The following is a 16367-nucleotide window of genomic DNA, read 5'->3' as shown; positions in this document are numbered from 1 at the left end:
AAGTTTCAACTATATGAGGTCACTCTTTGGTTAACAGTAAGCTAAGGGTTAGCTGTCTATATCTTCTATTGGGAAAAAAAAAGCCCAACATGATTACTAGGCAGCATTTAGGGAGAAACCAGAAGCTTCCACTCCAGAATACATTTAAACCATGTCAGGAGCAGTATATCACTTTAAACTTGTTTTTTATCAAAAATTTTTCCCCATCTCCTTTTCAAATTCTCCTGGAATTGCAGGTTAGAAGTTAAAAACTTCAGCAGGTTCTAGGAGTTAGAAAATATTTTGTTATTACAGATTTTAATATGAAAATTCAGATAGCAAAATACACATATTTTTGTGGTTGATGTAATTTTGTTTTCTAAATTGGAAAATCTGCTGTTACCTAGCAGTTAATGACTATTTTTTCCTAACATTTGGAATGCAGGACCTGATTTGATAAGCTGATAAAGGAAAACAAAACTGAGAATATGCTGGAAGTGCTCAAAGTGAAAATTACAGTTTAGATAGATTTGGGGGTAGATAGTTAGACATTTTAATTGAACTAAAATAGTTTTATACTAAAACAGTACTGTTGTGGGAGTACATTTTGTGCTGTATTTGAAATTGAAGTATTTAAGTGAGGGAAAATGTGCGTTAATGCTTTGCAAGAAAGTGATTTTTTTTTTATCAGTTACCTCAGCAAAATAGCTGTTAAAGACATAAAGCTCTCAAGTCTATGCTGGAGAGTAAAGTGTAAAGTTTAGAATAATTTCTTTGAGGACGAAGTTTGCTTTTATCACTTTGGTTGGTATATTAAATTGCTTCAAGAAACAATCATGAATTGTGAAGTATATTTTTATTCCTGGACAACTGCAGTGAAATCAGCCCTTGCCAATGTTAAAAAGAAAGGTGTTGACTCAGTCTGTATTCTGAAAGCCCTGTGTTCTTAACATCTCCATGAGAAGGATGACAGAAATGATGATTTCACTTACTCACATGGGGCACTGAATTTGATATGACAGTTTTGGTTACACACAAGCAACACTGCCTTATGGTAAGCAGTGAAAAGCCCTGCTAGTCCATTACAATTCAGCACTAGTCCATTGCTGGACTAGCTCAATTTAGTTAAATTGGTTAAAAGTATGGTTTTTGTTATTTGAGATAAATTTTGTCTTTGGAGATTTTCTCTGAATTTGGAGTAACTAAAATTGCACTAACCCGAGCTGCTATCTTTTTTTTCAGATCAACCCCTCCAGCCTTCTTGAGTTGTGTAATTCACTCTCATTATCTTCGAATTATGTGCTCCAATTCTACTCTGCCAGCTTCACTTTGAGTGTTCTACCAAATACTTTCTTTGTAATACTTTAAGAAGGAAGCAACCTAATTAATTTTTTTAAATTCAAAATTGGAAAATAGGTTGTGGTCCATGTTCTCTGAGGAATTAAGAGGAAGTCAAAATACAGCATTAGTTATTTCAGGGCATCTAACCTCTGGAAAAAGATGGCTGTGACAGCCCTTCCTGCTTTTACTGGTTTGTTGAGGGAAGGTGGAAGGGTGAGTACCTTTCCTTTGCTGTCCTTAGTAATCAAACTATTTCAGTGTGTTATTTAATTTACAGCATGGCCACTCTAAAACTATTTCAACTCTTTCCTTTAATAAAGCAGCAGGGAGATGAAGGAGGTGATTGTAGTGATTGTCCATCCAGAGTGTACCTCTTTTGGGTGAATGTGGATAAATGGAAAACACAGCCAAGTACTTGGACTACCCATTGTTCCACATCTTAGCTGAGCAAATGTGCTGTTGATTGTGTTTTGAAGTTCACAACGCTAAATAAAAACAACAAAACAAAAAGCCCAAACAGAAAAAAGCCAACCCAAACCTTGGATAAACACCAACAATTCCAGTAAAACAGAATAATACAAAGTATTGTCACTGGAGTGTTTCTGGCATGCATATATGCATATATCTCTGTGCACATGTTTTTGCACAAGTTTATTGTACTTCCAAAATGCCCTAAGTCAAACAAGTGTGGCCGAAGGCTGGGTTGGCTGAGCAGGGTTCTTCTTTGGAGCTAAGGCAAAAGAAAGGGGTAGTCCCAGTCAAGGTCAGGCGATATGGGAGGAATATAGACATTCTTCTTACTAGTTGTGGGGAGAAAATTCATGTGGCCCAAGCTCAGCTGGAATTGAAGCTGGCTGGTATTGTGGGGAAAAGTAAAAAGATTTTTTAAATACACTAATAGGTAGTCCACAAATAACACTGTCTCGTTACAGGATGAGAATGGTCACCTCACAAATAGGGACATAGAAAAGGTAGAGAGGTTAATGCTTTACCTCTGTCTTCAACACCACTAATGGGCTAAGAGGGGTCCCAGTGTCCTGAGCTGAATTACCATAGGGAATGGCATGAACCTGTGCCAGGGGAGATTTAGGTTAGATAATAGAAAAAAGTTCTTCACACAGAGGGTAGCTGTGTACTGGGACAGGCTCCCCAAGGTAGTGATCACAGCACCAAGCCTGACAGAGTTCAGGAAGTGTTTGGACAATGCTCTTGGGCACATGGATCGACTCTTGGGATTGCCCTGTGCAGGGCCAGGAGGTAGACTTCAGTGATTGTTATGGGTCCCATCCATCTCATGATGTTCTAAGATTCTGTGGTTTTTCTGTGTCCAGAAGCATCAAGAACTTCTTTCCCAGGGTGGTGGCCCTGAGCTGAGTGAGGCTGCCAAGATGCTGGGACATGAGCACAGCTTTCACTGATAAAGGATGCAGTCCCACACTACCTGAGCATGGACAGAAAAGCAGGTCTGGTGACAGTGACCAGGGTCAGCCAGACAAATCCGTAGGGATGAGGCAAGTCGGAGGTAAGGCTGGGAAGTTAAGTCATGGGATTGGGGTCACCAAGGTGCTGGCACCCCTACAGCAAAGCCTCAGGCAAGAGAGACAAAGGACCTGAGATGAGACTTTTTCAGCTCTTTCTCCTGCAGTGGCCCCTTATCCCTTGTGCATGTGAATGGGTTGCGCGGAAGAAATTGCAGAACCTGGTGATGCACTCAAGGTCATTAAGCTCATGGAAAATGTGGAATTCTTTCAGGTGGTCAGTGAGAACCAAAGCCTGTGGAAATCATTCTGTTCTCATCTCCTCTAGGCTTTAGGTCAGGTCTTGCTTGGTAGTTGGGAAGGTGCTGGGGTTTCCTAGTCGTGATGTTGAAACAACTACTCTCATCAAAGCAAAATTGTTTTCCTCTTCGCAGGAGGTAGCTTGTGTTTTTTACAGAAGTTGCTATTACAAATATCATCAGGATAAGGCTTTCTCAAGGCCCAGGGTTTTGGCACAGGTTTTCTATTTTCTGTTCAGATAATTTAATTGTGCAAAAGAGTAACAAATATAAAATGTATAGTACATATATAAAATAGAGCTGAGGATGACAGCTTTTCTACAAAAATGTTGCAGCTATTTTGTAAGGTTGGGATTTTTAAATGTGATCATGAAATTTTTGAGATTGCATTGAGATTGTATTAACTTTACTGGACTTAATGATGACACTCTGTGAAAAATACATGTACTTGCTCAACTAAATATTCGAAAGAATTTCGGATTTAATAGGTCAGATATTTATGGACTGTACCTGGTAAAGATTTTAGTAGCTTGTTCTGTCAAGTGATTTTTCTTAAATGTAAGATGCAGTGGGATAATGACTTTCAGTTTTTTCTTTTTAAAATTTAATATTTATAAATCTAGATTTCACTTGAGGCATATTGGTAGTCCTTGTTGTGTCAAGAGTGTTTGTAGTTATTCCAATGCATGCTTTATTTCTATTATACTTTTTAATCACAGGAAATGGAATGTCATAGGAATAAGAATGGAGTGGAATGGAATCACGAGAATGGAAATGTGAATGCAATATGCCTGTTTGTACAGTAAGCATTTAAACATGCACGTCATACACTGTAGAGAAGAAAGTCTTAAAGGGCCAGAAATTCCCACTGTAAATCAGCAGGCAGTTCACCTGGAGGGAAAATAGAACAACTCTTTCATACAGTGATCAGAAACAAATTACAAGTTAGCTATTTCTTAGTTAAAGACTGTGCAGGGACAGACAATTACTTGTTTTAGAACCTTGCAATTTATTTTAAAATTGAGTTTCAGTGTTGTTTTTTTTTAAAGATTGATAAAAGTGATGGTATAGATTTCTAAAAGGAATATTCAAAATCTTCAGCTGGTTGTTTGTTTTGCTTTCTGACAGGTCTGGTTCAAGCAACACAAACACACAAATGGTTGTAATTTCTGTTAGGTTTAGATTTATTTGTGCTGTTACCTCTCTTGACACTGAAACATTAACATTTTGCCTTTTTAAAATTAAAGCAATTAAACAATGTTTTAAAATGGATTTTAAAACTTCCATTTATCAGATATTTTGATTAAATGCTGGTTTAGGATCAAAGCTCAGTTGCCCAGACAGGTTGTGGAATCTCCATCACAGAATCACAGAATGGGTAAGGTTGGAAGGGACCATAGTGGGTCACCTGGTCCAACCTCCCTGCTCAAGCAGGCTCATCCTAGAGCACATGGCACACAGTTGTGTCCAGATGGTTCTTGAACATCTCTAGTGTGGGAGACTCCACAACCTCTCTGGGCAATCTGTTCCAGTGCATGGTCACCCACACAGTAAGGAAGTTCTTCCTCGTATTCTGGTGAAACTTCTTGTGCATCAGTTTCTGCCCACTTGCTCTTGTCCTATTGCGTGGCACCACTGAGAAGAGCCTGGTTCCACGCTCTTGATACCCTCCCTTAAGGTACTTGCAGACAGTGATAAGACCCACTCTCAGTTGTCTCTTCTGGATGCTGAAGAAGCCCAGCTCCCACAGCCCAACACCATTAGAGAAATGCTTCAGTCCCTAATCATCCTTGTAGTTCTCCACAGAACCCGCTCCAGAAGCTCCATGTCTCTCTTGTACTGAGGGGCCCAGAACTGGACTCAGTATTCCAGGTGCAGCATCACTGGGACTGAGTAGAGGGGCAGGATCTCCTCCCTCAACCTGCTGGCAATGCTCTTCCTATTGCAACCCAGGATACCATTGGCCTTCTTGGCCACAGGGGCACACTGCTGGCTCATGACAGCTCGTTGTCCACCAAGGCCCCAAGGTCCTGTGCAGAGCTGCTTTCCAGCAGGTCATCCCCCAGCCTGTCCTGGTGCCTAGGGTTATTTCTCCACAGGTGCAAGACCCTGCATTTGCCCCTTTTGAATTTCAGACAGTTCTCTACCCATCTCTCCAACCTGTCTTATGTTCTTCTGAATGGCAGCACAGCCCTTTGGGGAACTTGCTGAGAAGGCATACTGGGTCAAGTATAGAATTCTGGGGTACCACACTAGTGACAGGCCTCTAACTAGACCCTGTGTCATTGATTACAATCCCCTGGGATTTAATGTTCAGTGATTCCTCAATCCACCTCACTGTCCACTTGTCCAACCTACACCTCCTCAGATTGTCTGTGAGGATGTTGTGTGACAGTGCCAAAAGCCTTGCTGAAGTTGAGGTAAACAATATTCACTGCTGTCCTCTCATCTGTTGAGGTAGTTGTTTCATTGTAGAAGGCAGTCAGGTTAGTCTAGCATGATTTATCTTTATTGAATCCCTGCTGACCACTCCCTTTTGTCATCCATGGGGGTAGAGATGGCTTCAGAATGAGGCACTCGATCACCTTTCCAGAGGTTGAGGTGAGACTGACTGGCTGGTGGTTCCCTGGGTCCTTCTTCCTGCCCTTTTTGAAAGCTGTGGTGACATATGCTTTCTTCAGGCACTTCTACTGATCACCAAAATCTTTCAAAAAGCATTGTGAGCAGCCTAGCTATGGTGCCAGCTCCCAGCTCCCTCAGCACTCTTGAATGCATCCTGTTAGGGCCTATGAACTTGTGGATGTCAAGTTTGCCTAGGTGTTCTCTAACCCAATCCTCCTTGACCAAGGGAAAGTTTTCCTTCCAACACTCCTTTACCCTGGTCTTCTGGGTCAGAGATTCCTTGGTGGGGTATTCAAACCTCATCTGGCCATGACCCTGAGCAACCCAATCTGGTTGGGGCTGGACCACATGACAACCAGATGTCCTTTCCATTACAAATTATTCTGTAGCTCTCTGAAACAAGTTCCTTTAGAAAAGGTGTGATAATTTCTGGCTATTGGAGCACACTGCAGCTTCTCTATGTGTTGCTATGTTAAGTAACTTATTGGTAGCTGTGGAACTTCAGCTGCAGGTTTAAGGCAAAACCACATTTTTTAATTGTCCATTTTTTATTTTAATAGTGGACTTAGATGATTAGGAGATGATACTGTTAGAATTGAACAATAAGTTGGAGTGAGTTCTGGTATGTATTTTGGATACTGTTTGATGGTTAAATCACAGGCTAAACCACTTCAGATTGTTCATGGGATATGAGTGGTCTTTAATGTCTGAATTGGGCAATCTGCCTACAGATGATACTTGAGTCAGTAGCATTGTGGTAGATGAATGAGTGATAAGAACCTAGCAAGGAAAAAGGAAAAACACTGTTCACTTGTGCATATGTGAGTTTGTTTACTGAGCATAGGAGTTTGTGCACCATAAATAGTTGCAAAAGGGAAGTACAGGGTATGTGTAAAAAGGCAATGGCAGACAGGATACCACGTCTCATGCCATGAAAGAATCAGTAGAAGCACAGTAGGTAATCTTCCAGTCAGCTGCCTGCGCTGTATAATCAAACATGCACTCTGACAGAAAAGCATCTGGTATTAGTTCCCAAGTCATATTGACATCAATATACATACAGCATAATTGTGAAAACAAGTAGCATGTGGAGTTCCCTTAGTGTATCTACACTAATGTGATAGTCTGTGTTTTCCAAGTCATAGCAACAATTAAGTGTGCATCTCTGGCTTGGGCTGTTTGGAGATGTATTGTACTTTCATGAACTTCTGAGGCATTCTTGTAGCCTTTAATCTCTGAAACAGACAAGGAAATGTAAATGGCCTGGATATAGACCTTACTATACTCCTAATTGGCTTGATGAGGTTTTTAGTTTAATTGCTGTGGGTTACTTTCCCATTTATAATGCCAATAATTAAACATGGTATTTAGTCTGAAACTACCATTCTTTTCACTTGATGTTTGGAGCTGAGCTGAGCTGGCAATGTGCATCTGCAGCCCAGAAAGCCAATTGTGTCCTGGACTCCATCAATAGCAGTGTGATCGGCAGGTCAAGGGAGGTTATTCTGCCCACTCTGGTGAGACCCTACCTGCACTACTGCATCCAACTCTGTGGTCCCCAGCACAGGATGGACATGGAGCTGTTAGAGCAAGTCCAGAGGACTGACACCAAGATAATTAGAGGGATTGAGCACCTCTCCTAGGAGGAAAGGTTGAGAGAATTGGGATAGTTCACCTGGAGAAGAGAAGGCTTTGAAGCCTTTGCAGCCTTCCAGTACCTGAAGGGAGCCTACAGGAAAGAGGGAGGAACTTTTTACAAAGCTGTGTAGTGACAGGACAAGAGGGACTGGTTTTAAACTGAAAGAGAGTAGGTTTAGATTAGGTGTTAGGAAGAAATTCTTGACTGTGAGGGTGGTTAAACACTGGAACAGATTACTCAGAGGAGTTATGAATGCACCATTCCTGGAAGTGTTCAAGGCCAGTTTGGACAGGGCTTTGAGCAGCCTGATCTAGTGGACAGTGTCCCTGCCCATGGCAAGAGGGTTGGAACTAGATGATCTTTGAGGTCCCTTCCAACCCAAACCATTCTATTATTCTAAGTTTTGTTTTCTTGAGCTAGAATTTTTCTTTTGGGCTCCAGCCAAGGAGGGTTTACATGACACAGAGCTAAGGGAGCAAGATGCATTGTTCCTTCAAGGTAGCTAGTGTATGGTTGAATTAAAATAAAATTACAGTGGTATAATAAAAGGACACTCTCCAACTTTCATATGTTAACAGGTTGAAGGAAAAATTGTGTGGAGCCTGGCCCCATCAAAAGGAATTTGAGACTGCTTTTATACTAGCTAAGGTCTTGCTATTTATTACCTTGCATCAAGTAAGAATACACTTTTTTTTCTCTAACAAAGACAAGTCAGGAGTCCAACCAAACATAGCTTTTGGTTAATGGTGATTGGTACCTAATCTCATACACACAATATCACTGTCTTGTTCTGAGGAAATGTTGGAGGTGGGATGAAAGAGGAAGAAGATGAGCACCTGATTTCTGTGTGGAGACAGATGACCAAGATGTTCTGGAAATATCTATTCCCCTGAAAAGCAGAGTGGTTCCTACCAGAAAGAGACAATCTTCATCTTCTCTTGTCTGTGGGCAAGACAGACTGTTTTCTTCATGCTGATTGCCATCTTTGAAGAAAGTCTGGCAGAAAGCAGGACCTTTACAAATGTGATCCTCAATGACATGTGGCAAGGTGCCTTGAGCTGTCTCAGTAGGAAGCATCCTAAATGAAAGACTTCAAGTAGAAGGATAGGACCTCACCCTGAACCATTAGACTTTCTCTCCCACTGCCGTGAGAGCAGAATTTTGCTCCTGAAGAATGCTGGCAGACAAGATACAAGCTGGCTATGATGGCGCTTGAAGATATGAATGAACAATGGGGGTGTCCTGAGGGCACTGACTTTGCTTGGAGAAAATTCTCATAGGACATTAGGGCTTGAAGTTACGAGTTTTTGAATTTGAGGCTAACTGGGGTCAATCTTTCTGTTTGTAAGTTAAATCCAACTTGCTCTTTCACCACTGATTCCTTGGGATCAGTGAGTGCTGTATTTTTAAAGCTGAAACTATTGACTATGTTGAGAGATAGGAAGAGGTCTGCACTTCCATCTCTGCTCTCTCTGTGAAGTCTTCTTGCTTTAGAGTAAGCTATCCCTGTGTGTAACACTAACTGCAGGGCATTAGGACCAGCGCAACAGCACAGCTGCCCCTGTCATCTCCTTGGGACCGTTTTTTTTCCTGTGTCTTTATTCTTCATTCACTTGGGCTCTTCCTGAGATCTTTCTGGCTCTCGACTGTGCCACCTTGCTCTCACTTTTTCCTACTTCCTTGCCTAAAATGGGAGATTCCACTCTGGTTGGGTTTCTCAGGTCAGCAGAGCTGCTGTGCCTGGCTGACATGGACTGAACCAAAAGCCAGAACTCAACATGCACAGGAGACACGACTTCATGGCCCCAAGGAGTCAGCTCGCACCTTTGCTCATGACACTGGTATGAGCTGGAAGACAGAGACTGGCTCCAGTAAGGTGGGCCCCTCCCAGCCAAGCACAAAGCTGTGCTGATTCCCTCAACCCCAGGCACCAGGCATGCTTGGGAATTGTCTTCCAGCTCTGCTGCTCACAGAGACAGACAGGAGCTTGTGGTTTGGACTCCTGGTCTTTCTTCCACAAAGTGTGAAGGGAACAGACCAGCTCCTGGCCCAGCCTGAGGGTAAGGAGTGTCTCCTGGGAACCAGCTCATCATGCCCACTGGAACTAGGAGAAAAGAACTGGCTCTTGGCTGGTGTTGCTGGAGGAGTCATACAGCAATTAGAAAGGTGTAGAGTAGCTGGGAACCTCTGGCCTTGAGCTTGTCTTTGGAAGATACCTTTGCTCTATATTTTTGGCTGAGACTAGACTACCACATTGAAGTGGACACTGTCATTTGAGACAAGTACTTCCTCAGATCTCATTGCTATCTCATTGGTATGGTCCTTATTACTGTAGAGCTTGGTGTATATCAAATAGTCGGTTCTTCACCCAAACTGCTGTGTCTTACAAGTCTGACAAGTGTGTAATAAACCATTGCCCAGCTATGACTACTAACCTGAACTAGAAGCTTGCATTTAGGTATGATCAAACATACTTGATGTGCAGCCCCCCTCCTTGTAGAAGACATTTAGGGTTAAAGGATGCTTAGTGCTGGAGGTGGTATTAAGTTTTTGTTTCTACGTGCTGTGTCTCCCCCATTCCCTGTCCCACATGTCACTGTTCCTGTAAGTAACTACAGAAATGTGGATCTTGGAATAATGGTATTTTTTGTAGTTTATTTGTTTGAATGTGGAAAACTCTGAGAATAATTCAAAAGCCTGAATTACAGTGACACAAAACTTTCATTGTTAGCCGCTTGAAAAGATTATGCTGAAAATTGTCTGGCTTTAGTCATCCTTTTATAAATTGTCTTTTAATCTTTTCTTGCCTGACTATGAAATTTGAAATATCTACATTTCTCCTAATTGAATGCTGTGTGTATAAAACTTCATGAATAAAAAGTTTATTCAGAAACTATTTTTGAGGGTGATGGTTTTGCTGGTTTCAGTAAAGGAAAAAAATTAAGTTTGCTTTACAAGATGTTAGTAATTTGTAATAAAAGTATTGCTTTCCTGTTACAAAATATTGTATTTGTTTATATGCTTGTCTCTATTGTTGTTTTATTTTATTATTAAATGAACATTTTTCTTTTCTTCCCAGAGGATGCTAAGCAAGTTTTTGGCCAGACCACAATTCATCAGCACATTCCTTTTAACTGGAATTCAGAGTTCGTACAGCTGCATTTTGGAAAGGATAGAAAAAGGCACCTAACATATGCGGAGTTCACCCAGTTTTTACTGGTGGGTCTAATACAATTCAGTTTGTCAATAGTAATTAGAATGATGCAAGAATGAAAGTATTTGCAAACTTGCCAAATATTGTACTGTTAGGAAAGTTAAAATAGAGACCAAGTGTAGGCTTTTACAGTCAGAGTGCTGGACTCATATAGTATGTTGATAAATAGGATACGCTACTAGTAAAATTGCTGATTCAGACTAGTGGGATTTTTTTATTCCTTTTCCTTTGTTTTTGGCACCTGTATGCAGGAGATTTTTTTCTACGCTGTTGTGTAGACAGAGCCATGAAATTAAAAACCTAGACTTGTGTGTCTGAAAATCTCCTGTTTATTTAAATCGACAAGTCAAAGAATATTAAATAACAGTATTGAACATTTTGGACTCACTTGCTAGACTAGTGTTAAGTACTTGTCTGTAAACAGCATGTTTACCAAACATGTTTAATTCAGAGCTGATACCAATAAAAATGTTTTGTTGCAAACCATTTCCACACTCTACTTTTGACCTTTTTTGAATTAGGATTATCTCAGATAGGGAAATGCTATTTATCTTTGCTCTTCATAGAGCTTTCCTTTATTTTATAGAGAAAAAAATACTATTTTTTGCAAGGAATTCTTGGCTATTCATACTTGTGGATACTTTGTTACAGTAAGTAAAATATTATGCTAATAAAATATAAAAAGAATATCTGTATTTCAGCAGTACTGTTAAAAATAGTCTTCAGTAGGAAAGGTGATTCTTGAAGTGTTGAAACATGTGAGTTTTTTATTTGAATGCCTCCTGAATACTTAATGCCTGTATTAGTATTTACACTAGAGAATTTTAAAATGGGAACCTGCTTCAAGACTACAAGGTTTCTTTTTTTCTTGTTTACACAAGTATGTTAGTTCACAGTAGGAGGTGGTATCATTTTGATGAGGAATAATTAAGATAATGCTATTGAGACAAATGTTTCAAATTGACTTTGTAGAACAGAGCCTAATTAACTTTGTATGAAGAGGACGTCAGGTATCACATGATTAAAACATATTCCCTCAGGTTTTGTATTGACTAATGTAACTCCTAACTAGCTTAGACATAGACCAGTTTTCTGACAGAATAAGGAATTCGAATCTCTTTTGAATGAAAAAGCAAATGTGTTACTTGACTGGGAAAAAAGGCCTCTGGCCACATATTCTGAGTATTCTGGTATCTCCTTCCAATTACAAAATGAGCCCTGCATGTGTATCCTGACTTTGGTGTTTAAAGTCACAGTTTTAACAGAGTACAAGTCCTGTTTGTGTCTGTTGGTTTAGACATCTGAGAAAAACTTGAAGAAAAACCCAGAATGAAAAAAGACACTTTTTCATCACAGAAAAATAAAGGGGGATGGGAGTGGGGCTTGTGAGAGGTTCGAGTCACAGACCTAAAGGAGTCTGTAAACCTCAAGGCTGGGTATTTGGAATATTTGAGTTCTTTCTTTGTATCTTTGGGTTCTTTCATGTTTTTTTTTCCCTTGAATTAGGAAAAGCAAGAACTGAGGCAGGAGTTTTTTAGCTTTGGAGATGAGTCCTAACTACTAGGCTTTTTCATCCTGTGGGGGGATGTTCCTCTCTACTATCTGAGGGGACTTTTCTTGAATGTGATCATATTCTGGGGGCAGTTGTATATGGTTTTGATGGGTCTTGTCACTGTCTGGTTTTTTTTTCTTTAAGCTGGCTCTACTGCAAAAATGAATCTTAGCTAGTTTCAGGGCAGAGTAGAAGGCTGTCTTGGAACATGACATTAGTCCTCATAAGCCAGACAGCCCTTTTGGTGATAAATCAGTTCTGAGCACACTGTGCCTCACCTAAAAAATCCACTGTGCAGGCTGGAAGGGCACACCCATGTGGGGAGAGCCCTTCCCAAATCTTCATTTGTGAAGTCTGGCCATATATACACATGTAGGACAAGAGAGGGGGAGGAAGAGCATAAACCTGGAGAATGAGGGTGATGAATCTGAGTGTCCTCTAGAGAGGTGAGATACACTCAGCATAAGTTCTAAGGCTGCTAATAAAGGTACTCTCAGCATTGGTGCAGACAGCAAAGACTAAGGCTGTTGAAGCTGCCCACTGTCAGTACAGTTTGTTAGGATGTTCAGTCAGTAACAGTAACTGGGTACTTTTGTTTACTCACTTTCTAGACCTGTAAATCTTTGAATTGTGTTAATTTCCCTATTGATTCTTGGCTTGCAGCATTGTCTTATAGATGTAGAAGTCGGCACAGAAATGGTTCTTGGTATAAATTGGAGAGTTAGTATTCACAGGGCATAGAAGTCTTCTTTAAGTTCTCTAACCTTTGGTATTCAGCCTTTCATTCTGACATTCTGCTTGTGCATGAGTCAGTCTTAGTCTGATGTCTAGACCTTGGACCTTAGACAGCAGGAGACCACTATGGATACCAAATGACCTTACTGCATTCCTGATGAGTGAATGCACTTTACATTGCACGTAATGTAGACCAGATGGTTCTGTAAGGGGCTTCAGGTAATGCTTGTAAGTACAATGCAATGTGCAACTTTTAATGGAATAATCTGGCTAGATTCATATTCTTTTACATTGGGTCCTGTTATGCCACTTAAAGTTGTTACATGTTCAATATCTGTTGCACCATTTCGGCTAATCATCACTTCTGGCAAAGCTGAAGGTACTTGGAAAATAACATTAACGTATTTTATGCATGCTCAAGATAGATCTCTTGTGGCTTTAAATAAGAAGAGTTTATTTGGGATTCTGAATTTTTATATCCTGCTAACACTTTTTTTGTGTGCAATAACAGAAAAGCCTGAAAGTATAGCCTGCAAATTCCTTGACTCTAATACAGTTAATAATCTATTTGCATCAACCTAGAGCTCAAGGTGTGTAGTTTTACCCTGCTTCTCATTTTGATAGATTAAAATTAGCTCATGTATCTCCCACATATATCCATCACATCTGTATTTGTTTGGAGATAGTTACGTTTCATCATCACTTAAATGGCAAGTTTGCCTTATGAAGAGCAACATCACCCCCTTTCTCAGCATGTAAAATCTATATCCACGGGATGAATTTTAAAATATGCTTCTATATGGGCCTAGTAAATCCATTTCCACATTGCCTGGGAATTTATTTATGCTCAGCATACTAGTTGATGAAGTAGTACTCTCTATAATTGAGTCCTGGGATCTACTCCAGTGGCAAGGATTGTGCTGTATCTGGTGACTTGTAGATCATTGGGATAGAAGACAAACATAAAATTCTGTCTAAGTGGAAAGTAAGGAGACTTTTAATGAGCCGTAAGAGGTAAAATCTCTAGATAGGAAATAATTTCATTAAAATTCTGGTGCCAGCATACCTACCATGATGTACAAATTAATTTTTTACAAAGTCTTATGCTACCTGAGGGAATTCTGGACTTCCATCACCAAGGAAGGAGCTTATTTTCTATGTATGTCTAAGTTTACAGAAAGTCTAGTCGGAGAAGGTTCTTTAGGATGTGTAATTTGTATTGCAAAGTAATTGCTGATTGTGTTTCTTTAAACCTTAATCTGTCTAGGTAAACAATATGGGGCTGAAATAGGTGAAACAGTAAAAAATATTGCAAGTCAGATAGCATCTCTGAAGACTACAGCTTTGCTTTATTGTTTTTCAGTTTATTTTTAAGGTGGTATTTTTTATATTAGATGCATACACAAAACATAGGTGATATTACAAACATCTCACAAAGAATTCCCGGATAAATTGCTGAGCCTCATTTTGAAATGTAGTTAGTCATGCTGTGAGTTGTCTCAGCTTTCAGGTCTGGAGACTGAGGGGACAGCCTTTCTTTTGAGGTAAACACTTCAAAGAGTTTAGTTCAATGTTATGCATTGTGCAGTAATTAGAAAAATGACATATGTGTTGTTTGTTGTGACAGACTTTATGGGTAAAATGTAGTTTTGAGACTTAAGTGTGTTACAGTGTGGTGGTCTGCATGTTCTTATATGCCATGCTGCCATCCCTGGTCATGGTTTGGGAATGTCACATGGCTGAAGATCTCTGTGCTTCTTTCTCCTTGGTGTGACTAGAAAATGTGTAGCACTGCTCAAAATAACCATAGCCTAAAAAGTCTCTACCTTTCTGTGAAGGTGAGATCAATCTTCTGTATCTATTTGCAGCATACTTAAACCATTTTGAACTGGAACTTAGTTTCTGAACTAAGGAGGAGGTGTGAATAGGGAGTTCCAGGAGACTGACATCATCCCATTTAGAATTTTGTTTGCCTGTCTGTCTGCAGCTAATTGGCTCTTTTCTGGCTGACAAGAAGGTGGGCAGATGGCAGCACTGAGTCCTTGACCATGTGTTTAACCAAGTGGCATGATTCTAGTGGGTTCCACTTGTCCCAAGCAGATGGAAAACAATCACGTTCGCAAGGAGAGGATGGGGTGTTTTGGTTTGTCCTCAACTGTAGTACTAGCGCAGCCTGTTTGCAATTAGCTGGTGATGACGAGAAACATGCACTTAATGTATCTCTTTGGAGTGTGAACCCTGTTTTATTCTGTGGCTGAGACCATCACTGTCAGCCAAGGGTGACCATGGTATACATACCTCCAGATTCACTGATGGGTCTACACAGATGATAACAGACTGCACTTCTTCACGTGGTGTCCAGGGTGTTTTTACTGCATTTTAGTGCTAGATTCTGCCAACATAACAACTGCAAGCAGTGTCAGTAGTTAAAACAAATTGAATGAGAGAAGGAGAAGGAAGCAGCATTCAGAGTTTCCCATCTAATCCTTTTGCTAAATACAAGTTATTTTTACTTTGGTAACGCTTCCATTTAATGACAAACATTTTTGTCCGTTTGTTCATATGTTTCTACCTGCCAGGCAGCATTTAGGATATGAGTTATTATACCTATGTCCGCTTCAGAGCTCTCTGCCTCCCAAGTAGCTGCCTGCCTCAAGCTGGCGAAGTGGTTTTTTGCTTGTCCTACTATAAACCTTCCAAAATTGCTTGCTTCCAGATTTCTGTTGAAATTATAGTCTCAGTTGAAGTGAAGTAAGAGCTTACATGGCTGCATCCAGCCAGAGTATTATTGCTGAATTGTAACACCTCCACGTAGGGGTCTGTAAATGTAAAGAAAACATGGCAGAACTGAAATTATACCACTTCAAATTACAAGCCCCACAAGCACTTCCCATCAAAAGAAGAAATTTCTGAATAATACTGTGAGTGAAGCACTGATCAGTCCTTTTTCTCCACTCCTTTCCTCCTTCTGCGTAATGTATTATGAGGTTTTCTTCGTACCTTTCAGGTCAGGGTTGAGTGTTCTAATTAGAAATTAGAATTAAAATTGGTGGAGTCAGGAGGCTGAAATGAAAAGACAAGCATGGTTTGAGTGGCAGTGTGAGCTGAATGAACAGAAGGAGGGAGGGATGGCAGGTGCAGACCTCTGGCAGGTCTGATCCTACGCTGTCTAAATTTGCCTGTTGACTTTCACTCTATTTCCTTGAAGGCTGGTGTGAGACAAATACCAACTTACAGGAGATCATATTCACTATGAATACAACGTGGTGGTGATTCTTGACTAGCCTGGGTCTGGGATTAGTATATCTTTTAAGGCATATATTTGCAAATATAATGTAAGTATTTGGATAGTGTCATGGTCCACTGCAAGACTTGCTTAATATTGCCAACATACTTTTGCTCAGATTCCATCTTCTGAGTAACTGATTATGAATATGTATACAGACTGAGCACTGTATTTCCAGTGAAGAAGCTTTTATAATCCTTGGAATTTAAAGGGAGGACATGA

At 40.3% G+C, this 16367-nt stretch overlaps 1 protein-coding gene across 3 annotated transcripts in view; it reads left to right on the top strand.

The window, feature by feature from the left end:
• SLC25A13 (solute carrier family 25 member 13) overlaps window positions 1-16367 on the top strand; it is a 100146-nt gene that overhangs the window by 40624 nt on the left and 43155 nt on the right. For all 3 annotated transcript variants that reach the window (XM_071560752.1, XM_071560751.1, XM_071560750.1), the window contains one exon: window positions 10438-10577. In XM_071560752.1, the coding sequence (XP_071416853.1) occupies window positions 10438-10577 (140 nt within the window). The remainder of the gene's footprint in view (window positions 1-10437; window positions 10578-16367) is intronic.

This window comes from Pithys albifrons, chromosome 7, assembly GCF_047495875.1.
Source record: "Pithys albifrons albifrons isolate INPA30051 chromosome 7, PitAlb_v1, whole genome shotgun sequence".
In the NCBI taxonomy this organism is placed as follows: domain Eukaryota; kingdom Metazoa; phylum Chordata; class Aves; order Passeriformes; family Thamnophilidae; genus Pithys; species Pithys albifrons.
This window is presented reverse-complemented; position numbering and strand designations above follow the sequence as displayed.